At 36.0% G+C, this 25,368-nt stretch overlaps 1 protein-coding gene across 3 annotated transcripts in view; it reads left to right on the forward strand.

The window, feature by feature from the left end:
- The window catches only part of RB1 (RB transcriptional corepressor 1), a 182,463-nt gene extending 157,704 nt beyond the window's left edge, over positions 1-24,759 (forward strand). Inside the window, exons 20-28 of one of the 3 annotated variants that reach the window (XM_060194840.1) lie at positions 8,873-9,018; positions 11,173-11,318; positions 17,348-17,452; positions 17,868-17,981; positions 18,097-18,260; positions 20,596-20,626; positions 21,933-22,075; positions 22,581-22,630; positions 23,877-24,759. In XM_060194840.1, the coding sequence (XP_060050823.1) occupies positions 8,873-9,018; positions 11,173-11,318; positions 17,348-17,452; positions 17,868-17,981; positions 18,097-18,260; positions 20,596-20,626; positions 21,933-22,075; positions 22,581-22,630; positions 23,877-23,950 (973 nt within the window). In that variant the 3' untranslated portion in view covers positions 23,951-24,759. Of the gene's footprint in view, positions 1-8,872; positions 9,019-11,172; positions 11,319-17,347; positions 17,453-17,867; positions 17,982-18,096; positions 18,261-20,595; positions 20,627-21,932; positions 22,076-22,580; positions 22,631-23,857 lie in introns of all 3 variants that reach the window. The other 2 variants (XM_060194842.1, XM_060194841.1) reach the window with 2 other exon arrangements.
- Positions 24,760-25,368: the final 609 nt, after the last annotated feature.

The following is a 25,368-nucleotide window of genomic DNA, read 5'->3' on the forward strand; positions in this document are numbered from 1 at the left end:
GTATAGGGAATATTTTCCAGAGAGTCATTCCCGTGTTAACATGTATTAAAGTATTTCTAGGATTGTGTGACTCTGTCTTTTATTTCTTTATTGGGGAATTAATGTTTTACATTCAACAGTAAATACAATAGTTTGTACATGCATAACATTCCCCAGTTTCCCATTTAACAATACAACCCCCATTATGTCATTTATCATCCTTCATTGACCTGTATTCTCCCCACCCACCCACCCCAGAGTCTTTTACTTTGGTGCGATATGCCAATTACATTTCAGGTTCTACTTGTGTTTTAGTTTCTGATCTTGTTTTTCAACTTCAGCCTGAGAGTGAGATCATCCCATATTCATCCTTTTGTTTCTGACTTATTTCACATAACATGAATTTTTCAAGGTCCATCCAAGATCGGCTGAAAACAGTGAAGTCACCATTTTTTACAGCTGAGTAGTATTCTATTGTGTATATATACCACAACTTGCTCAGCCACTCATCTGTTGTTGGACACCTGGGTTGCTTCCAGGTTTTGGCTATTACAAATTGTGCTGCCAAGAACATATGTGTACACAGATCTTTTTGGATGGATGTGTTGGGTTCCTTAGGATATATCCCCAGGAGAGGAATTGCAGGTTCATAGGGTAGGTGCATTTCTAGCCTTCTGAGAGTTCTCCAAACTGTTCTCCACAGAGGTTGGACCAATTGACATTCCCACCAGCAGTGTAGGAGGGTTCCTTTGACCCCACACCCTCTCCAGCATTTGCTGCTGTTACCTTTTCTGATGTATGACATTCTCACAGGAGTGAAGTGGTATCTCATTGTCTTTATTTGCATTTCTCCAACAATCAGAGACTTGGATCATTTTTTCATGTGTTTCTCGGCCTTTTGGATCTCTTCTGTGGTGAATATTCTGTCCAAGTCCTCGCCCCATTGTTGGATGGGGTTATTTGTTGTCGTTGTTGAGTCTGGCAAGCTCTTTATATATGTTGGTTATTAAACTCTTGTCTGATGTATGGCATGTAAAGATCTTCTCCCATTCTGTGAGAGGTCTCTTGGTTTGGGTAGTAGTTTCTTTTGCTGTGAAGAAGCTTTTTAATTTGATGTAGTCCAATAGGTTTATACTTGCCAGTCTTCTTTGTAATTGGATTCATTTCATTGAAGATGTCTTTAAAATTTTTGCGGAAAAGACTTCTGCCAATGTTTTCCTCTAAGTATCTGGTAGTTTCCGGTCTAACATCCAAGTCCTTGATCCACTTGGAATTTACTTTTGTGTTTGGTGAAATACGGTGATTCAGTTTCATTCTTCTGCATTGTTTCAACCCATTGTTTCCAGCACCATTTGTTGAAGAGACTCTGCTTTCCCCATTTAGTAGTCTGGGCACCTTTGTCAAAGATTAGAAGTTCATAGGTGTGGGGCCTCATTTCTGGGCTCTCAATTCTATTCCACTGGTCAGTGTGTCTATTCATGTTCCAGTACCAAGCAGTTTTGATGACAATGGCCCTATAATACAGTTTGAAGTCTGGGAGTGTGATGCCTCCGGTTCTGTTCTTTTTTCTCAAGATTGTTTTGGCAATTTTAGGTCTTTTCTGGTTCCAGATAAACATTTGTTCTATTCTCCTAAAAAATGTGCTGAGGATCTTGATTGGGATAGCATTAAATTTGTAGATGGCTCTGGGTAATATATTCATTTTGATGATGTTAATTCTTCCAACCCATGAACATGGACTATCTTTCCACTTCTTTGTGTCTTTTTTTGTGACTCGTAATTTTCAGTATACAAGTCTTTCACTTCTTTGGTTAGATTTATTCCTAGATATTTTATTGTTTTTATTGCTATAGTAAAAGGAATTGATTTCTGGATTTCAATTTCTTCTAACTTAGTGTTTGCATAGAGGAATGCCACTGACTTTTGAATGTTAATTTTGTAGCCTGACACCTTACTGTATTTCCTGATGATTTCCAAAAGCTTCTTGCTGGATTCCTTAAGTTTTTCCATGTATACTATCATGTCATCTGCAAATAAGGAGAGTTTGACTTCTTCTCTTCCAATCTGTATCCCTTTAATTCCTTGCTCCTGCCTGGTTGCTATGGCAAGAACTTCCAACACTATGTTGAATAGTAATGGTGATAGTGGGCGTCCCTGTCTAGTACCTGATCTGAGGGGAAATGCTTCCAGTTTTTCACCGTTGAGTATGATGTTGGCTGTAGGTTTGCTATATATAGACTCCACTATCTTCAGGAATTTTCCATCTATTCCCTTTTTTTGTAGTGTTTTGATCATAAAGGGATGTTGTATTTTGTCCAAGGCTTTCTCTGCATCTATTGATGTGACCATCTGGTTTTTGGTCTTGTTTTTGTTGATGTTGTGGATCACATTGATTGATTTATGTATATTAAACCAACCTTGCATCCCTGGGATAAACCCCACTTGGTCATGATGAAGTCTTTTGATATACTGCTGTATCTGGTTGGCTAGAATTTTGTTCAATATTTTTGCATCTATGTTCATCAGAGATATTGGTCTGAAGTTTTGTTTTTTGGTTGTGTCCCTCTCTGCTTTCGGTATCAGAGTGATGTTGGCTTCATAGAAGCTGGCAGGGAGTATTCCAGTGTCTTCAATCTTCTGGAAGACTTTTAAAAGTAGAGATATTAGTTCTTCTTTGAAGGTTTTGTAGAATTCATTTGTAAAACCATCTGGTCCAGGACTTTTATTTTTGGGGAGATTTTTGATAACTGTTTCAATTTCATTAGCTGTGATGGGCCTGTTCATGTTATCCACTTCCTCTTAGTTTTGGAAGTTGGTAGGTATCTAGGAAATGGTCCGTTTCTTCCAGGTTCTCTAGCTTGGTGGCATATAGTTGTTCATAGAAGCCTCTCATGATATGTTGAATTTTTGTGGTGTCTGTTGTGATATCTCCTCTTTCATTTACTATCCGATTTATTTGGGTCTTCTCCCTTTTTTGTTTTGTGAGTCTGGCTAAAGGTTTGTCGATTTTGTTTACTCTTTCGAAGAACCAACATTTACTTTCGTTGATCTTTTGTATGGTTTTCTTATTCTCAATGTTATTTATTTCTGCCCTAATTTTAGTGATTTCTGTCCTTCTGGTTGCTTTAGGGTTCCTTTGTTCTTCTAGGTCTTTAAGATGTGCAATCAGGTTTTTTTTTTTTTTTTGTGCTTTTTCTTGTCTCCTAATGTGTTCTTCTATAGCTATGAAGTTCCCTCTTAGAACTGCTTTAGTTGTGTCCCAAATATTTTGATAGCTTGTGTCTTCATATTCATTGAAGTCTCGAAACATTTTGATTTCTTCCTTTGTTTCCTCTTTGACCCAGAAGTTGTTAAGAAGTGTACTGTTGAGCTTCCACATTTTGGGACTGTTACTAATCTTTTGTTGGTTGTTAAGTGTTAGTTTAATTCCACTGTGGTCTGAGAAGATGCTTGGAATGATTTCAATGCTCTTGAATTGGCTGATGCTGTCTTTGTGGTCTGTCCTTGAGAATGACCCATGTGGATTTGAGTAAAATGTGTATTCAGTTTCTTATGATGAATTACTCTGATAGTTCTAATAGTTCTGATAGTCCAATAGTTCTAGTTTATCTATCTCTTCATTTAGCTTCCACATGTCTTTATTGATTTTCTGCCTGGATGATCTGTCAAGTTGAGAGAGTGGGGTGTTGAACTCCCCTACTATGATTGTATTGCTGTTAATATATTGCTGTAGCTCTTTCAGTAGAAGTTTGATGTATTTAGATGGCTTCTCATTGGGTACATAGATGTCAATAATTGTTAAGTCCTCTTGACCGACTGATCCTCTGAGCATTAAGTAGTGTCCATTCCTATCTTTTTTAATCTTACCTATTTTAAAGTCTATCATGTCAGATATGAGAATAGCTGTTCCTGCCCTTTTTTGTGGGCCATTGGCTTGTATGATAGTTTTCCATCCTTTCACTTTAAGTCTGTGTTTGTCTTGTCGAGTTAGGTGGGTTTCCTGTAGACAGCATATTGTTGGGTTGTGTTTTCTGATCCATTTTCCTACTCTGTGTCTTTTTTTTTTCCTCCTCCAGGGTTATTGCTGGGCTCGGTGCCTGCACCATGAATCCACCGCTCCTGGAGGCCATTTTTTCCCCCTTTTGTTGCCCTTGTTGTAGCTTCGTTGTGGTTATTATTATTGCCCTTGTTGACCCAATTTGTTGTTGGATAGGACAGAGAGAAATGGAGAGAGGAGGGGAAGACAGAGGCGGGGAGAGAAAGATAGACACCTGCAGACCTGCTTCACCGCCTGTGAAGCGACTCCCCTGCAGGTGGGGAGCCGGGGGCTCGAACCGGGATCCTTACGCCGGTTCCTGCGCTTTGTGCCACATGTGCTTAACCCACTGCGCCACTGCCGACCCCCATACTCTGTGTCTTTTAATAGGTGAATTCAGGCCATTGACATTTATTGATATCAAAGATTGAAGATATTTTAACTGCATTCTTGTAGAGTTTTAGAGTGTTTTGATATATGTCCTATTTGTGGTGGTCTGATTGTTTATAGGAGACCTTTGAGAACTTCTTTAAGGGCAGGCTTGGTGATAGTTGATTCCTTCAACTGTTGCTTGACTGAGAAGGTTTTGATGCCTCCATCTAGTCTGAATGACAGTCTAGCAGGATATAGTATTCTTGGTTAAAAGCCTTATTCATTGAGCACTCGATAGATATCTTGCTATTCTTTTCTGGCCTGTAGTGTTTGTATGGAGAAGTCTGCTGCTAATCTTATGGGTTTTCCTTTGTAGGCGACTCTTTGTTTTTTTCTTGCAGCCTTCAGGATTCTTTCTTTATCCTTATTCCTTTCCATTCTAAGTATGATATGTCTTGGTGTCTTTAGGTCTGGGTTAATTCTGTTTGGGACCCTCTTGGCTTCTTGAATCTTTATGTCTTTGGTGTTGTCTAGACTAGACAAGTTTTCAGGTTTATGGCCTGTTGAATGCTTTCTTTTCTTCCTCTCTTCTTTCTTCCTCTCGTATGCCAATAATGCATATATTGTTTCTTTTGAAGTCATCCCATAGGACTCTGTTGTTGTTTTCAGCATGTTAATCTCTTTTTGAGATCTCTTACTTCTTTTTTAGTTGTCTCTAATTCATCCTCAATCTTGCTAATTCTGTCTTTAGCCTCATTGATTCTATTCTCTCTGCCCTCTACTGTTTTCTGGAGTTCATCTATTTTGTAACCCTGTTCGGATACTGTTTTAGCTTGTTCAACTAGTTGTGTTCTTAGCTCAGTGATTTCAGCTTTCAGCTCTTTAATAACCATGAGATAATTATTATTTTCTTCCATAGTCTCATAAGTTGTTCCTGTATTTCTGATTACAATTTTTTCAAAATCTTTACTCACTCCTGTTATTATTTCCTTAGCTAATGTTTGGATGTTGAACTCATTCTTTTGTGCTTCACCCTCTAGAGGACTTTTAGCTGGACTCTTATCCTGGTTCGATTCTCCAATATTTCTTCTTGTTGTTTTAACCATTTTATATATTATGTTATGAGTTCACTTTATCAGTACTTTTCAAATTACTGTTCACTATTGCCTGGATTTACTTGTGTCTAAGTAAGTTAATTAAACGGTTCACAGTGGTGGAAGTTCACAATTGTTTCAATAGTATTTTAATCCCTGAGTTGGAGCTCAGTGGTTTAAAAGCCTCTTTTTTTTTTCTTCCCTGTAGACTATGGGAGCCTGAGGGCTTTTAAACTATCATTAGGCTTCTTAGCTTAATCACTGACTCCTGACCAAGAGATAAAGCAGGGTGTGGCTTAGATAATTCAGTGGTTATGCAAAGAGACTTTCACAGACCCTCAGCTATGCCACTGAGGTATAGGTCTTCTCCTGAGTTTCCTGGTTAGATCTCTGTCCCTTGGTGTCCCTTCCTGTCGCTGCTCCAGATTTTGAGGGCAGTAGCAATGGAGTCTCTGGGGAGTCCTCTCCTCCCTTCAGCTGTCCCCTTGTTGGTGGAGCAGATTGGAGGTGGTGTCTCAACTGATAAACTGCTGGACTGTTAGCAGTCACTTAATCTCTCCTTATGCTCCTCTCTCCTCTCAGTGATTTAGTGGGTTCCTCTGGTCATTCTAGTCCTGTCTTGTTTCGGTCCCAGGTTGTCCTCTTTGGTATTCCTAGTTGATCAGGGAGAGGAGAGGAGGGGAGGGGAGGGGAGGGGAGGGGAGGGGAGGGGAGGGGAGGGGAGGGTGGAGGGGAAGAGGAGAGGAGAGAAAGCGATCTGCTGCTGCTCATAGCTCCGCCTCCGCAAGTCTCTGACTCTGTCTTTATGTATGTATTATTGGTACATTAATATGAATGTATCAGGCTTTGGTCAGTAAAGATAGAAAGAAATGGCAAATTAAGTAGAACTTAGTTTTGCCTTAGGCTTATGTAACTGGAAAAAGGGAAAAATTAAAAACAATACCCAGGTTTTTTGTTTTTTATTTAAGAAGAAGGTTATCTGTGAAGCCATTTACTAAGAGGAAAAATAAGAAATCAAGAACTTTGATTTGGTATTATTAACTTTGATATTCGAGTAATGATATCTGTTAGCTAATTCAGTATTTTGTATCTAATACTGAAGGGAGCCTAATTTCAACCCATGTTGAATCTCTCAGTAGTGTCAGTGAATTGAAGAGAAATACAAGGTTCATGATAGACTATATTCTGATAGTTATAAAAATCATTATGATGGACATTTCCTTTTTTAATTGTGCTAGTTAGTATACTACATATTGTAGATATACCCACGGTAAAACAAATTCTGCTTAGGTAAAACAAATTCTGCTTCTCTATAAGAATTATTTCTCAGCTAAAAATAAAAAGTAGACCTAATTTCCAAAGTTAAAATAGGAAACACAGAACATAGGAGCCTTTGGAAATTGAGGCTTATCTGTTATTTCTACTTAGTTTAGCTAAGTAAACTATTAGTTTACGCTTGTATTTAATAGTATACTAATAGGACTTGTAAACTAATAATTTACAATTAATAGTATACACTTGTAAATCCACCTTGATAATGTTACCTGAAAAGTTAACATTAATTTTGTACTGTGTAGTCTTGGTAGGTATATATCTTTAAAACCCCATGACTAAAGTCTTACCACATACTTACACCATAGTTGTTAATATATATATATATATATATATATATATATATATATATATATATATGCATATATATGATTTATTATTTTTATTGAGCGGGTTAATGCTTTACAGTGCAGTCATTGACATATGCATACAATTTCATTATATACCTAGGCCCCCAAAGTTTTCTTCCTCTTCTCCCTCCCCTTTCCTTCTCAGAGTTCTTTGCTTTGGTGGAATACACCATGTCCAGTTCATGTTTCACTTTGTGCTGTCCCTCACCATTTCCTACTTGACTAAGTCCCACTAATAAGTGAGATCACTTGGTATTTGTCCCTCTTTTTGGCTTATCTCACTCAACATGATGTCCTCAAGTCATCTAAGAGAATGCAAAGGTGACAACTTCGTTATTTTTAACAGCTGAGTAGTATTCCATTGTGTATATATATCACAGTTTTTTTTAGTCACTTATCTGATGTTGGACATTTGAGTTGCTTCCAGGTTCTGGTGATTACAAACTGTGCTGTTATGAACATAGGTATACATAGATCTCTTTCCCCTTTTTTTCCCTTCTTTTTAACCAGAGCACTTTTCAACTTTGACTTGTGAGGTGCTGGGGATTGAACCTAGGAGCTTAGAACCTCATGCTAGAAAGTTGTTTACATAACCATTATGCTATTTCCCTAGTTCCTCCAATGAAAAAAATTTAAGAGAAGGATCAGAGAAATGTGACGACACTGTTTTAGTATCAATAATTTATTCCTTTAAACAGGTTATCTTGTGTCTCAATGCCACTATTAAAATTGAACATGTATGCAATGCAGTTATTTATTTCAATAAAAAGTAATTCCCAGGAAAAGTTGTTTATTAAAATATAATTTTAAATCATGACAGAAGACTGGGAAGATAGCAGAATGGTTATGCAGAAGACTCTTTTATGCCTGAGGTCTGAGCTTCCAGGTTCTTTTCCCAGCCCCAACATGAGCCAGAAGTGAGAAGTGCCCTAGTTTTTCTCTATATATATTTCTCTCTCATTAAAATAAAATTTATTTTAAAAAATACAGCACTAGGGAAAAATAGAAACAGGCTGGGGGTATGGATCCACCTGTCAGTACCCATGTTCAGCAGAGAAGCAATTACAGAAGCCAGACTTTATGCTTTCTGAACCCCATTAAAAATTTTGGTCCATATTCCCAGAGGGTAAATGTTAGGGGTAGATAACCAGAGGACTCCGAGCTTCAGTTTTATTAGGACTTAGAGAGAAAGGGGTGGAAGGGAGAGGAAAGGATATTCAGTAGTAGTAGGTATGGCTTAGAAAAGAAGAGAAGGCAGGAGGCAGGAACATAGAAAAAAAATTGGCAAATATATATAAATATAGATAGTTATAGAAATAATAGTCAAACCGTATCTGTGATCTTATGTAGTTTCCAATGGAGGGAATGAGGACACACAACTCTGGTGGTGGGAAAGGTATAGAATCACACCCCTGTTATCTCATAATTTTGTAAATCAATATTAAATCACTAATAAAGTTAAAAATTAAAAAATAAATAAGTGTGGAAAAAATACAATAAGTAACAAAAAACAATGTCAGGCTTAATTTTCCTATTTTTCCAACTTTTATTTAAATAGCCTACTTAAAATTTTTTAAAAATATAACATTAAAGAGAATATATGCAGATATCCTTCTGTTGAGTGTGTTTGTGTGTGTATATGTGTGTGTAAGAGAGAGAGAAATTTTTAGCAAACTTTAATTGAACATTTTTCCTTTTAATATATGTAGGTATCTTTCTCCTATAAGATCCCCAAAGAAAAAAGGGCCAACTACACGTGTAAATTCTACTGCAAATACAGAGACACAAGCAACCTCAGCCTGCCAGACTCAGAAGCCATTGAAATCTACCTCCCTTTCACTCTTTTACAAAAAAGGTTAGTGGATAACTACTTTCAAGAATATAGATTCTGAAACCAGGTTGAGTTCAAATCCTGACAATGCTATTTACCCGGAATGGCCTTGGGCAAGCCACTTATCATCTCAGTGCCTCAAGTCTCTTCATCTGTAAAATGGAAATTATATTCTTAATAATTATGTTTGATTTACATAATGTGTAAAATGTTTCCAGTAGTGTCCGATACATAGCAAACACACATAAATTGTTAGATGTTATTATTTTGCTTCTGTTGTTATTGTGCTCAATAATTAGAAATGTTTACTTCTAATGTAGTTTTTGCTATGTAGGTATGCTTAAAGAGTTCAGATTATTTGTTATGTTAGATGTCCTAGTGTAGGCACATTTTCTGATAACCAGGAAACACTGCATGGTGTGTGTGTGTGTGTGTGTGTGTGTGTGTGTGTGTGTGTGTGTGTGTGTGTGCGTGTGTGTGCGCACATATGTGCTATAGGGTAATGAAAGCAGTTTCTCTATGTACGTACTTGTAAGTAGCACACACCTATTTGTTACTCCTTGAAAGAAAGAAAATGAAAAGTCAAATTTCTCAGTGATAAATCTTTTTTAAGATGACTTCCTTCAGGTAGAAATAATGTACTGAGCTTTATAGATAACATTCTAAGACAGCCCTGAAGGTAGCATAATTGTTCCAAAGTGTGATTTCCAACCAACAAAATCTACTTTTCTGGAAAATTGTAGAAAGGAGAGTTTTCTTTGGTCCCCACCTTAAAATTATTCAATCAGAAAGCCTAAGATAAAATTAAAAACAACAAAACACCTTGCCTGAACAATCCTTGTGGACAAGTCTTATTGCTTACTAAAGTTTGAAAACCACTGATTTTAAACCTTTTCTGATTGATTACATTTTACTAGTCTGAAAAGTTCACTAAAACCAAGAGCATTTATACTTCATGTACATGGAGAAAAATTCGACTTTGTATTTCTTTGTATCCAAACATATATCTCAGTAGTATTTTAATAGATTTAAAACGTACTGCATATTAAAGTCACATGATAATTTACATAATTTACAAGTATACTTTTAAAAACAACAGGGTCTATTTTCATTGGTATTTTACAGAGAAATACACTACTTTTTGTTTTTAGGATTAGAAAAATTAATAGACAATGGCAGTCCCATTTTTTTGTGTTTAATTTTTAGTATTTTTGAAGTCTTTTAAAATGTTTATTATTGGGGGCCAGGCGGTAGTGCAGCAGGTTAAGCTCACATGGTATGAGGCAAGGGCTGGCATTAAGGTTCCTGGTTCCAGCCCCTTGCTCCCCACCTGTAGAGGGTTGCTTCACAAGTGATGAAGCAAGTCTGCAGGTGTCTATCTTTCTCTCCCCTCTCTGTGTTCTCCTCCTCTCTCAATTTCTCTCAGTCCTATCCTACAACAACAACAGCGATAATAACAACAAGGGCAACAGAATGGGAAAAATGGCCTCCAGGAGCAGTAGATTCATAGTGCAGGAACTGAGCCCCAGCAGGGTTACCTGGAGGCAAAAAATATATATATATTATTTACTGGATATAGACAGAAAGAAACAGATGATATGAAAGGGATGGGGTAGAGAGAGGGAGAAAGACAGTTGGAAAACTGTTTCACCACTCATGAAGCTTTCCCCTTTCATGTGGAGACCAGAGACTTGAACCCAAGTCTTTTGCATTGTAACATATGCTCTCAACCAAGTGCCACACCCCAGCCCCTCTTTTCAATTACTTTATTTTAATGTTAATGGCTAACTTACATGGGTTGGCACATGGGTACATTTTTATTACTTCTCTTAAATATTGAAATGAAAGTGTCCAACACCTGTGATGAGTGATGATTAACAGAATCGTAACAAACTCTTATTTGATTTCTCTAAGAAAATCTTATAATCTTCCTTCTATTTTCTTTTCAGTTTTATGCTATAACACTTAATTCATCAAATAGTGTTGTGCCTTCTGTGTACCTAGTATTGTTTTATAAGTAGGAATCATTTGCTGCTAAGGAAAATAGTGGTAGAAATTCAGTTAGAGTTAAAATGCTGTTTAACAACATTATAGTTGCAGAATTTTATTGCTTTGAAAAAAAAACCCACTTGTGATTCAAAATGAATGGTAAACATGACTAGTTCCCTATCTCTCCAGTGTACCGGCTGGCATATCTTCGACTAAATACTCTGTGTTCACGCCTTCTGTCTGACCACCCTGAACTAGAACACATAATCTGGACTCTTTTTCAACACACACTGCAAAATGAATATGAGCTTATGAGAGACAGGCATTTGGACCAGGTAAGAAGCTAAACACATATCACTTTCTCTTTTTGCTGTGTGTTGGTTAAAGAAAAGATTAGATTCAGGACCAGGTAGTAGCACACCATATAGAATGTATACATTATCATTTGTGAAAACCTAGGTTTAAGTCTCAGGCCCCCACCTGCAGGGGGTAAAGCATCATGAGTAATGGTGCAATGTTGCTGGTGTCTCTCTTCCTTTCCCCATTTCTCCATTTCACTCTGTCTCTATTAGAAAGAATGAAGAGGGGGTTGGGGGGGAGTCCATTGGGAAAGGTGGAGTTAGCCACCAAGCCCCAACAATAACCCTGGTGGCAGAGAAGAAAATATTAGATTCATATGCTCAACTTAGTAAATTTAATATATATTCTCTTGTTAACTGTATTAAATTTTGCTGTAATTCTTATAAATTAGAACCTTGGAGCTCAGAAGTATTTCAGTAACTTTACATGTTTAATGACATGGAAGATCTTACTTGCAAAAGACCTATTTATCATAGGCTATGTCTAAGTTGTGATATATATATATTTCATTTTAGTGTGGAATAGCATTAGGGAAGATACCAAATAAAACTGTGGGAGCCAGGTGGTGGAGCACCTGGTTAAGTGCTCATGTTATAGTGTGCAAGGACTGGGAATCAAGCCCCTAGCCCCCTTCTGCAGGGGGGATAGCTTCACAAATGGTGAAGCAGGTCTGCAGGAATCTCTCTGCTTCTCTCCCTCTCTTTCTCCTCCTCCTTCTTAATTTCTCTGTCTCTATCCAATAACAAATAAAAATATTTTTAAAAACCACAAAATAAAACTTTGTCTGGGTTTAATGTATTGCACCAAAGCAAAGGATTTTGGAGAAGGGAGAGCATGTCAAGGCATGGGGGGGGGGGGGTTGGAATTTGGCAGCAGCTTTGGGTTCCTGGAAACGATGGTAGAAAAGAACCAAGTTGCAGATGAGTGTGTTTTGCAGACACTTATCATGGGGAGATGAAAGGTTTGTACCATGCGTCAGTCAGTAACTGTTCTGTAAACCATTAACTCCCCAGGAGAGTTTAAATAAGAATAATTATTTGATTTAAAGCAGTGTCTGTTGAATGAATGGACAATAAGATTATTATTTTATAGAGAGTGATCTTTCATATCTTTTTTCCTTCTCTGTAAATGGGATAATAGTATTTTTTTAATAGCTGTATTGAGATATAGGTAACGTACCACCTGGTATTTTAATGGAGATTACATTAGATCATAGTTTAATTTGAAGACTTAGCATCTTAACCATGTTAAATTTTCTAATCCATGAACATGTGTTGTGTTTTATTTAGATATTTAATTTTTTCAACAACATTTTGTAGTTTGGGGGTTGTTTGGTTGTCTCTGGGGCTTCCCCACTCCAGGCAGACCATTTTGGAATGAGAGAGGCAAAAAACCAAAGGGAAAGACACCAGATCACTGAAGGGGGTTAGGGGTGAGCTGGGCTCAAACATAGGTTGCACACATGGTAAACGGGTGTAACCAGATGAGCTCTCCTGCCAGATTGCTGTGGCAAAATCTTCCAACACTATGTTGGATAGTAATGGTGATAGTGGGCATCCCTGTCTAGTACCTGATCTGAGGGGAAATGCTTCCAGTTTTTCACCGTTGAGTATGATGTTGGCTGTAGGTTTGCTATATATAGACTCCACTGTCTTCAGGAATTTTCCATCTATTCCCTTTTTTTGTAGTGTTTTGATCATAAAGGGATGTTGTATTTTGTCCAAGGCTTTCTCTGCATCTATTGATGTGACCATCTGGTTTTTGGTCTTGCTTTTATTGATGTGGTGTGGATTACATTGATTGATTTACATATATTAAACCAACCTTGCATCCCTGGGATAAACTCCACTTGGTCATGATGAACAATCTTTTTTAATATACTGCTGTATCCAGTTGGCTAGAATTTTGTTCAATATTTTAGTATCTATGTTCATCAGAGATACTGGTCTGTAGTTTTCTTTTTTGGTTTTGTCCCTGTCTGCTTTTGGTATCAGAGTGATGTTAGCTTCATAGAAGCTGGCAGGGAGTCTTCCAGTGTCTTCAATCTTCTGGAAGACTTTTAAAAGTAGAGATATTAGTTCTTCTTTGAAGGTTTTGTAGAATTCATTTGTAAAACCATCTGGTCCAGGACTTTTATTTTGGGGGAGATTTTTGATAACTGTTTCAATTTCATTAGCTATGATGGGCCTGTTCATGTTATTTAGTTCCTCTTTACTTAGTTTTGGAAGTTAGTAGGTATCTAGGAAATTGTCCATTTCTTCCAGGTTCTCTAGCTTGGTGGCATATGGTTGTTCATAGAAGCTTTGCATGATATGTTGAATTTCTGTGGTGTCTGTTGTGATATCTCCTCTTTCATTTACAATCCAATTTTTTTGGTCTTCTCCTTTTTTAATTTTGTGAATCTGGCTAAAGGGTTGTTGATTTTGTTCACTCTTTCGAAGAACCAACATTTACTTTCATTGATTTTTGTATGGTTTTCTTATTTTCAGTGTTATTTATTTCTGCCCTAACTTTAGTGATTTTCTGTCCTTTTGGTTGCTCTAGTGTTCCTTTGTTCTTCTAGGTCTTTAAGATGTGCAATCAGGCTGTTTATTTGTGCTTTTTCTTGTCTCTTAAAGTATGCTTATATGGCTATGAACTTCCCTCTCAGTACTTCCTTAGGAGTGTTCCAAATATTTTGATAGCTTGTGTCTTCATTTTCATTCAACTCTCAATACCTTTTGATTCCTTCCTTTATTTCTTCTTTGACCCAATAGTTGTTAAGTAGTGTACTGTTGAGCTTTCACATGTTGGTACTCTTACTAATCTTTTGTTGATTGTTAAGTGTTAGTTTAATTCCACTGTGGCCTAAGAAGATGCTTGGGATGATTTCAGTGCTCTTAAATTCGCTGATCCTGTCTTTGTAGCCTAACATATGGTCTATCTTTGAGAATGACCCATGTGGATTTGAGGAGAATATGTATTCCCGTTTCTTGGTATGAATGACTACGAAAATGTCCCATAGTTCTAGTTTATCTATCTCATCATTTAGCTCCCTTATTTCTTTATTGGTATTCTGCCTGGATGGTCTGTCTGGTTGAGAGACTGGGGTGTTTAAGTCCCCTGCTATGACTGTGTTGCTGTTAATATATTGCTGTAGCTCTTTCAGTAGATGTTTGGTGTATTTAGGCTTCTCATTGGATGCATAGATGTTAATAATTTTATGTCCTCTTGATTGACTGATCCTCTGAGTATTAAGTAATGTCCATCCCTATCTTTAAATGTTTTTTTTATTTTAAAGTCTACCATGTCAGATAGGAGAACAGCTATTCCTGCCCTTTTTTGTGGACCATTTGCTTGTATGATAGTTTTCCTTCCTTTTGCTTTGAGTCTGTATTTGTCTTGTTAAGTTAGGTGGGTTTCCTGTAGGCAGAATATTGTTTGATTGTGTTTTCTGATCCATTTTCCTACCCTATGCCTTTTAATAGGTGCGTTCAAGCCATTTACATTTATTAATATCACAGATTGAAGATATTTTAACTCCATTCTTATAGATTTTTAATCTGTTCTGATATATGGTATATTTATGATGGTCTGACTGTTTATAGGAGACCTTTCATATTTTCTTTCATGGCAGGCTTGGTGATAGTGTATTCTTTCAACTGTTGCTTGTCTGAGAAGGTTTTGATGCCTCCATCTAGTCTGAATGACAATTTATCAGCATACAGTAGTCTTGGTTGAAAGCCTTTCTCATTGAGCACTCGATAGATATCTTGCCATTCTCTTCTGGCCTATAGTGTTTATATGGGAAAATCTGCTGTTAATCTTAGGGGTTTTCCTCTGTAGGTGACTTTTTTTTTCTTGCAGCCTTCAAGATCCTTTCTTTATTCTTATTCCTTTTCATTCTAAATATGACTTGTCTTGGTGTCTTAAAGTCTTGGTTAATTCTGTTTGGGACCCTCTGGGCTTCTTGAACCTTTATATCTTTGATGTTGTCTAGACTAGAGAAGTTCTCAGCTATCATGTCCTGAAGAATGCTTTCTTCTCCTCCCTCTCTTTCTTTTCTGGTAAGCCAATTATGAGTATATTATTTCTTTTTTTAAATATTTATTTATTATTTTTTCCCTTTTATTGTCCTTGTTTTATTGTTGTAGTTATTGTTAATGTTGTTGATGTTGGATAGGACAGAGAGAAATGGAGAGAGGAGGAGAAGACAGAGGGGGAGAGAAAGATAGACACCTGCAGACCTGATTCACACCTGTGAAGTGACTACCCTGCAGGTGGAGAGCTGGGGGCTTGAACCTGGATCCATAAGCTGGCCCTTGCACTTTGCACCACCTGCGCTTAATCCGGTGCTCTACTGCCTGACTCCCGAGTATCTCTTACTTCTTTTTTAGTTGTCTCTAATTCTTCCTCGATCTTGCTAATTCTGTCTTCAGCCTCATTTATTCTATTCTCTCTCCCTTGTGCTGTTTTCTGTAGTTCATCTACTTTGTAACATGTGAGCTCGAACAGGTGAGCCACCACCAGGCCCCTTGTTCATCTATTTTGTTACACTGTTCTAATACTGTTTTAGCTTGTTCAGGTAGTTGTGTTGTTAATTCAGCTATTTCAGTTTTCAGCTCTCTGATAACCTTGAGATAATTAGTGTTTTCTTCCAGAGTTTCTTTTGTTGTTTCTGCATTTCTGATGACAATTCTTTCAAACTCTTTTCTCACTCCTGTGACAATTCCAATTCCCTTAACTAGTGTTTGGATGTTGACCTCACTATTTTGTGGTTCAACCTTTGGGGGGCTTTTAGCTTGACTCTTGTTCTGGTTCATTTCCCCAATATTTCTTCTTGTTGGTTTAACCATTATATATAGTATGTTATGAGGTCCCTCTGTCAGTACTTTTCAAATCACTCTTGCCTGGATTGACTTGTGTCTAAGTAAGGTACTTAAAGAGTTCACAGTTGTGGAGATTAACAGTTGTTTCAGAATTATTTCAGTCCCTGAGTTGGAGCACAGTGGCTGTTAAAACCTCTTTTTTTTTTTTTTTTTCTTCCCAGTAGGCTATGGGAGCCTAAGGGCTTTTAAACTTTAAGTAGGCTTCTTAACTTAATCACTCACTCCTGACTAAGAGATAAAACAGGGTGGGGAGAGATAGCACAGTGGTTATACAAAGAGACTCTCACACCCTAAAGATCCAAAGCTCCAGGCTCATTTAGATTCTCTGCCAAGCTGGGCAGTACTGCTGGTTCCTGTGAATTTCTAAACAAGACCCATTTATAGTCTATATGTTCTGAGGCAATTAGTCACCATGTTTTCATCAGGAGAACAATGTGGAAAGGCTCCCATTGTACAGCCCCACTGCTAGGCCACCAACTCTTCTCCTGAGTTTCCTCGTTAGTTCTCTGTTCTCAGATTACAGGATAGGGCCTTCCCCGTGCTGCTCCAGCCTCTGAGGGCAGTATCAATGGAGACTCACAGTTGGACTTGGTGAGTCTTAGGGTAGTCCTCTCCTCTAGCAGTCTTTTTGTTGGTAAAACAGACTGGAGGTGGTGCCTCAACCGGTAAATTGCCAGACTATTACCAGCCACTCAATCTCTCCTTAGGCTCCTGTCTATCCACGAGCCACATGTATTTGCATTCACTGTTGATTTGGTGGGTTCTTAAAGTCATTCTAGTCCTGCCTTGTTGTGGTCCCAGGTGATCTCCTTTGGTATTCCTACTTGACCCAGGAGAGGAAAGGGGATAAACACAGCTACAGCTGCTTCGTAGCCCTGCTTCTGGAAGTCTCCATAACTATTTTTTAAATTTTTTAAAAAGATTTTGTTTATTTATTAATGAGGAATATAGGAGGAGAGAGAAAGAACCAGACATGACTCTGGCACATGTGCCACCAGGGATCAAACTCAGGATCTCATGCTTGAGAGTCCGAAGCTTTTATCGCTGCGCCACCTCCTGGACCACTCCATAACTGTTTTTAAGAATAAAATCCTGTAAAGAATTGTGATCATTTTTACATCATATTTTTTCACTAGATTATGATGTGTTCCATGTACGGCATATGCAAAGTGAAGAATATAGACCTTAAATTCAAAATTATTGTGACAGCATACAAAGATCTTCCTCATGCTGTTCAAGAGGTAACTAATCTCCTTTGATAATATTTTTTAGATATATCTATAGCTTTCCTGTGGATAGTTCTGATTATTAATTATGTCATACATTCTGACCGTATCACGTTTTACTAGTTAATTATTTGTAGCTAAAATGAAGATGAAAAACTAAGGCACATAATTTCCAAAAACCATAACGCTAGTAAAGCATACCCACAATAAGTTGGTATTTATAAGGAGCCATTTATGTGTGTATGTGTGTGTATAATTTATGTATATTTCTGTAACATTTTATTTCTTGTAGAGCAGTTATAAACATGCTAAAGGAAGCCTTTTCAGATTTTTTTGTATAATATAGAAACTGTTAACAAAGCATTTGAACTACTAAGAAAAAAATCTAAAGTTCCCAAATTCATTTAACAAGTTTTACTTTACTCTTCAGACATTCAAACGTGTTTTGATCAAAGAAGAGGAATATGACTCCATTATACTGTTCTATAACTTAGTCTTCATGCAGAGACTGAAAACAAATATTTTACAGTATGCTTCCACTAGGGTATGTTAAAAGTTTTCCTTGGGAATATTGTATTAAAAAAGCAAAAATTGTATTTTATTGTATTAAAAGTGGATTCCACTAAAACATTAAGTAATCTGTCTTTGTTTTTCATCAGCCCCCTACCTTGTCGCCAATACCTCACATTCCTCGAAGCCCTTACAAGTTTTCTAGTTCACCTTTACGAGTTCCTGGGGGGAACATCTATATTTCACCCCTGAAGAGCCCATACAAAATTTCAGAAGGTCTTCCAACACCAACAAAAATGACTCCAAGATCAAGGTTTGTGGTTTCTCTTCAGGGAAATTGCAAAGAATACGACAGGATTGTTTTGATCTAAACATAAAATTTGGGGCAGGGTGGTGGCGTGCCCTGTTGAGTGCATTTACCGAGCCCCAGTGATAACCCTGGTGGCAAACAAATGAACTTTATTCACTTTAAAATAAGTTGGGCTTTAGAGTCCCTGATTTGCTTATTTATTTATTATTTTTTTTATTATTTATTTATTCCCTTTTGTTGCCCTTGCTGTTTTATTGTTGTAGTCACCATTGATGTCATTGTTGTTGGATAGGACAGAGAGAAATGGAGAGAGGAGGGGAAGACAGAGGGGGAGAGAAAGACAGACACCTGCAGACCTGCTTCACCGCCTGTGAAGCGACTCCCCTGCAGGTGGGGGGATTTGCTTATTTATATTACGTGACATGACAATAAATTCCAGCAGGGGAGGTAGTAATTTTATTTTTATAATTTAGTCATCACCTGTTCTGAATGCTAGGGGTTTGTGGAGAAAAATTTTCATGTTATAGTTTTCAAATCACCTCCATATTTTTGTAAATAACCAATATAAGTAAAATCACTTTACCTTTTATTTAATGTACTATAAACTCCATGGTACTAATTAAGTCTTTAGCATTTCATTTCTAATTCTGCCTGTAGCCTCCTCATATTACTTTCGATGGGTCTTTCTCTCTTCTTTAGAAGAGTGCTGTGGATCAGGGTAATGATGAGTGTGGAGCTATTTTAAATTCTCAGATGAAAAGTTCTGTGTAACTACTAGTCATTTTATTATCTTCCACATCCAACCGCAGTGTGCTCTGGCTTTGAAGTGCTTCAGTTGACTTATTATATGTTATCATGGGCTTGACTATATTTGTATAAAGTGGGAGGCAAATTAACTTGTACAATTAGTGTAGTCTCATCTGAGAAATTGTCAGCCTATATAGTTGCAGTTAATGGGCAAGAAAAACAAGAAGAGTATGCATTAAGCCTCTTAGAGAACATTTGAATTGTGTGTTTAATTGTGTAAGTAATGCACACTCATGATAAAAATGTCAAACTCACAGGAAAATAAAAAGTAAAAAATAATTGGAAAATGTTGTCAGTGTTCCCATGTGACCCTATATAATCCTTTGTTTGCTAGTCACATAATTAAGTCTCTGAGCACTGTTATCCTCAGTTTACATTGTAAGCTGCTAAGATGCTATATTACATCTATTTAATTTACACTGTTCCAAACCACCACATGAAAATGCATACTGAGGTAATTTTAATGGTGGAAATTAATCTATAGTATGCACGTAATGATGCTTATTTGCTTATCTTAGTGAAGTCACTTCTAGGTTGAAGTTCCTTAGGAAAAAAAATAATAGTCTAAAAACTTTGATATATCTTTGATCAGATATTCAGAGATTATTTTAGCACTGTCTTATATTCTGGTTAATAAATATTTTACATACAGTGATGCCTTTTTATTAATTTAATGTATTTATTTATAAAATGGGAACACTGACAAGACCATAGGATAAGAGGGGTACAATTCCCAATACCAGAGCTCTGTATCACACCCCCTCCTCTGATAGCTTTCGTATTCTTTAACCCCATGGGAGTATGGACCCAGGGTCATTATGGGGTACAGAAGGTGGAAGGTCTGGCTTCTGTAATTGCTTCCCCATTGAAAGTGATGCCTTTTTTAAATTAGGGAAATAATTTCTACTTATCAAAGATTGGAGGACATTAATCTTTGTATATATACTAGTGCTAACAAAGTGCAAATCTTCGTCATATCAGATAAATTTTTGTAATACCATTCTTGAGCTTTATTAACAAGAACATAAATAACTGACTTACACAAGGATAAACAAACTAATAGAGACTTTTAGGAGACAGTACAAATAGCTTTTACTCTGTATATATAGATCCTAATTAGAATTATGACTGTTTCTTAGAATTTTTGTCAAATGTAACAAAGAGTTAATGGTAGATGTGAAAAACATTTCATTTAATAACATATCAATTGTTTTATGAAAAATTAGAAGTAAAGCTAAAGTTTTTTATCATTTTAAAATATGGACAATGGTATAAGATGTTCTTGCAGATATATTATTTAAAATAACAGCTTAAAAGATCATGTAATTAAAAGAAATTGGCACAATTTGTGACTAGATTAACACACACATATATATATTTTTTTCTGCAATGAGTATAATTTGTCAGTGGTTCTAGAGGTAGAAGGAATCTTTGATTTGGTATTGCCGATAGTTCAAAATGAATTATATGTCCATCTCCACATAGCTATATATAATTTATATTTCTAACATATATTTATCTTACTTGGCAGAATCTTAGTGTCAATTGGTGAATCATTTGGGGTGAGTATTTATTTTCTATAAGGTATAAATATACATAATAGTTATAAATTAAAGGTCTCTATAATTTGAATTTGTGTCATTATTCAAGTAACTCATACACATATGTTGCATATAGGTTTTACATATATTTATATATATTTATTTATTTTTCCATTTTGTTGCCCTTGTTTTATTGTTGTAGTTATTGTTGTAATCGATGTTGTCATTGTTGGATAGGACAGAGAAATGGAGAGAGGAAGGGAAGACAGAGAGGGGGAGAGAAAGATAGACACCTGCAGACCTCCTTCACCACCTGTGAAGTGACTCCCCTGTAGGTGGGGAGCTGGGAGCTCAAACTGGGATACTCTGGTCCTTGTGTTTTGCGCCGTGTATGCTTAACCTGCTGCGCTACTGACCTACCCCCAAATTTATATATTTATAACATGTACAATATATATATATGCATGTCTACATAACTTATATAGTATCAGATTTAATTTCCCAAAACACACAAAATTAATGAATTTTTAATTGATTGACTATACCTAAAAATGAATTCAAAATTATTATTCAGTGGGCATTTCAAAAATTATCATTCATATATTTTATCATAGCATTGCTCAGCGTTGGTTTATAATGTTGCTGGGGATTGAACCTGTGACCTCCAAGCCTCAAGTATGAAAGTCTATTAGATGAACCACTGTGCTATCTCCTTGCCTCACATTTTACTAAATTCTTAACATTTCCCTGGCTTTGCTATGCATCTAGGAAAAGAAGTGTCAGGAAACTCTTCAAATTTACATGCTTCTGAGAGTAACACCAGTGTGTGTGTGTGTGTGTGTGTGTGTGTGTGTGTGTGTGTGTGTGTGTGTGTGTGTGTGTGTTTTATGAAAAGGAACCGGGACTGTCAGTAGTAGTCAAAGTTGTTGAAGGTGGTCTGGAAGGTGACACAGTGGATAAAGCATTGGACTCTCAAGCATGAGGTCCTGAGTTCAATCCCTGGTATCAGATATACCAGAGCAATGTCTCTCCACTTATCAGAGTTGTTGAAGGGATAAGAGCTGCCTCATGAAAAGAGACAGGAGGATTTAGAAAGTGGGAAATTAATTAACTCTTTTTTCTGAAATTTTAGATTTTTTTGTATTTCTTACTTGGTCCAATGAAGCAGAATATTAAAATTACAGTATTATCACTGACTATTGTATTGACATACCTCAAACTACAGTTGAGTGTTGTTGACCAAAAAAAAAAAAAAAATATATATATATATATATATATATATATAATATGTATAACGATGTTTTTTAAATAATTCTTTAATTTGTAGACTGCTGATAAATTCCATAAAATAAATCAGATGGTGTGTAACAGTGACCGGGTGCTCAAAAGAAGTGCAGAAGGAAGCAACCCTCCTAAACCACTGAAAAAACTACGCTTTGATATTGAAGGATCTGATGAAGCAGATGGAAGGTAGGAATAGTTCTAGGTTTTTCATTTGCTTCATTGGTCATCTGTATAATCTACACTGGTAATTCAGTCCCTTCTACCAGTCCCTTTCATGCCAATTTTATTTTTGTAAATTGTAAAGATTGCTCAAATAGTAGGTCTGAGTACATCCTAATGTTAAAAGCACCATATAAACCACATATTGTTTACTGAAATTCAGAAACAATATCAGATGTTGAGCCTCTGATTATTTCTTATAGTTATTGGTAAAAATCTGTTAGGTTTTGACTAACAGTAAATTTTAAAACTTTTGAAAAATGTTAACTACTGCATTTTATAAGACACTGAAAAATATATAAGATAAAAAATCTGCGGTATATTTTAATGTATTGTTGCTAGACCTTTAAAATTAAAAGCTGCTCACTAATACTGTACCATAAAGCCAGTCATTGAAAGTCCCATAGTTATTGGAAATTTGAATTTTCTTTTATATAGCCATATGAAGTATTTTTCATTTTTTAATCTGCAGTAAACATCTCTCAGGAGAGTCCAAATTTCAGCAGAAACTGGCAGAAATGAGTAAGTATTTGTTATCATACTTTATATAAATGGAGGAATTGTTGACATTACAGAAACATTTTAAATCATAAAAGAATATAACTCCTTTAAGTAACAAACTTGTTTGTTCACAATATAATTCAACTAAGAATGTTATTTTCCTATAAAGTATGAAAAGATGTTTTTTATATTTTAAGACCATTCTTGTTAAATTATGTTGCAAGGAATTAAAATTAAATATACTAAAAGTCTAAACTTTTGGTTATAAATGAATTTGTGAATTTTATTAATATACTCCTTTTTTTTTTTTAGTTTTAAATAACTTTGCCGTTTCCCACTAGTATATGAAAATAGACATGAGGCTTATAATCAAAATCAGGCCTTGAAGACATGTGGAAGCATTTTGGAGCCCACAAATAAGCACTTGTTTTTACAGCAGAAAGCTGTAAAAACATGTATGTTTTCTTAGAGAAGAGTTCAGTTGCTCTAGTCAATACATTTCACAATGACACACTTAGCTATGACAGTGCATTCTTTCTGTCAGGCAGAAGTTCAGAGCCTTCCTGCAGCTGGAAGACTAGGGGAAAGCAGCAGGAGTTTTAGCCCAGGCTAGGAATTTCTAGGCTGCTTTTCAGTTTTCTTCAAATAATTGCAGTGCTGGACTGCTCAATGTGGGAGGGCAGGAATAAGAGACTTCATGTTACTACTTTCTCATTACCAAACATGAATGTTGTAAAATTCAGTTACAAATTTTTCAAAAATCTCAAATAATGTTCCCATTTTTGTCTGTATTGTAATGTATCTTTAAGATGTACACGTTCAAATTAGATGTGAACTCATGTCTTTGAACCATTGCAAGTCATCTCCAAACATGGGAATCCCTAGCTCTATAAAGAACATTACTATAGCCCAGTATTCTATTCTGCTTAAGTGTCAAACTCAACCTCATCATCTCTAGAACAGTAGACTACACAGTCAGGTATTCTTGTAATACATACATATATATAAATACATTTATATGTCTTTTGGTAGTTCATGCTTGGAAAAAGATTACTGATAGTGATAATAATTACAGATTTGGACTATTGCTTTTATAAGACTTGCATAAGCCCGTCCAACTTGATATGAACATAAAATATCTGGTAACCCTTGCCAACTTATCTGGTACCACCAATGCTATTGAAAACGTGCCCATGTGCCAGCTGTACTGTAATCCATTAACCCCAGAGGAAAATTTTAAAAATTAAGTTCTTTATACTTTTTGCAGCATCTACTCGAACACGAATGCAAAAGCAGAAGATGAATGACAAAATAGATACCTCAAACAAAGAAGAAAAATGAGGATATTGTGACCTTGATGGGAACTGTGTGAACTCTAACTCCATTGTTTTTCATAGACCTTACTATATAATGTTCCCAGATTTTTGTTTACAGCCATATTTAATACTGATCTTAAGCTCTTTTTGTGGATATAAGTGTGCAGATGCACTGAGTGTTCATATAGGAGATTTCTAACCCATAAGCAATGTTGTAGTTAATAGACTATACATTGTCATTGTTCAAGATTGAAAATCTTGTATAAATTCTGCCATTTAAGAAGTTTGTAGCTCTGCTTTACAAATGGTGAGGATGTCCCAAAGTGAGAGTTTTAACAACTCATGCCTGTGTGAGTACTTTGTCTTTGCTTGTAGTATAGCTGTGATGTTTTCTATTATTTTTGTTAATTTATATTTATTTTTAATTTAATATGAACCTTAGAAAGTATGCTTTGTCTTCCAAATGCAATTTGGCTGGCTCCCTCCTTACATTTTACCTAAGTAATACTGAACTCTTCTACTAAAACAGATATTAGAAACTATTAAAAATACTAATTTTTAACATTAGGCTTTAGTTTACTAGTGGAATCTGATGTACTGTGTGCTTGTTTTGTGAATTTTAGCTTTCAGATACGAGCAGAAAGCATAGTGTGAGCATGATACTGTCATACTACTGATGCAGATTTCACACCTCAGGACTTGTAAGAATTTATTGATTTTCTTTTTTCCCTCATCCAACTCGTGCTTAAAATCAGGGTAATTAGTAGTGCTCTTGGTTTTTGGGTTTGTTTTTTTTTGCTTGTTTGTTTTGTTTTGTTTTAAATATATATATGTATATATATGTGTATATATATATATATATATATATATATATATATATATATATATATATAAATTCAGATCACTTGGAATAAAAAAAGTGTTCTGGCTAGAATTTTGATGTAAAGGACCTTAATAAAGTAACCCCAAGTGCACTTTCTAATGTTTCTGGGTCCTACAGAATTAAGATACAAAGTAATTTTACTCCACAAACAGACTGTTAGATATAGGAGCCTTTACTTTACTTTATTTGTCCCTTAAGAGATGTATGTGATTGCATCTCAGCAATTATTCTGCCCTCCTAAATCTGGGTAAGAGTGTTTTTGTTTGTTTGTTTGTTTGTTTGTTTTTGAATGGTAGATGTCTTCCATGTATTTCTTGAAATGACTAATGTCTTTTTTTTTTTTTAATGTCAGTATGGTCTAACACTGGCACATTTCATTCGAAGCCACATTATTTCTTGTCCAAAATTGCAAGTAATCAAAAGGTTAGACATTGTTTTTACCTGATTTTGTGCAGAAGCTTCAAATTCAAAAGGCTACATTAGAAAAAGAGGCGCTTTTCCTCCTGGAACCTAAAGGTTTATTTAAATATCTTGTGTGATTAACTTATTTAGAGAAGGTA

The sequence above is a fragment of the Erinaceus europaeus genome, chromosome 7, assembly GCF_950295315.1.
Source record: "Erinaceus europaeus chromosome 7, mEriEur2.1, whole genome shotgun sequence".
In the NCBI taxonomy this organism is placed as follows: Eukaryota; Metazoa; Chordata; class Mammalia; order Eulipotyphla; family Erinaceidae; genus Erinaceus; species Erinaceus europaeus.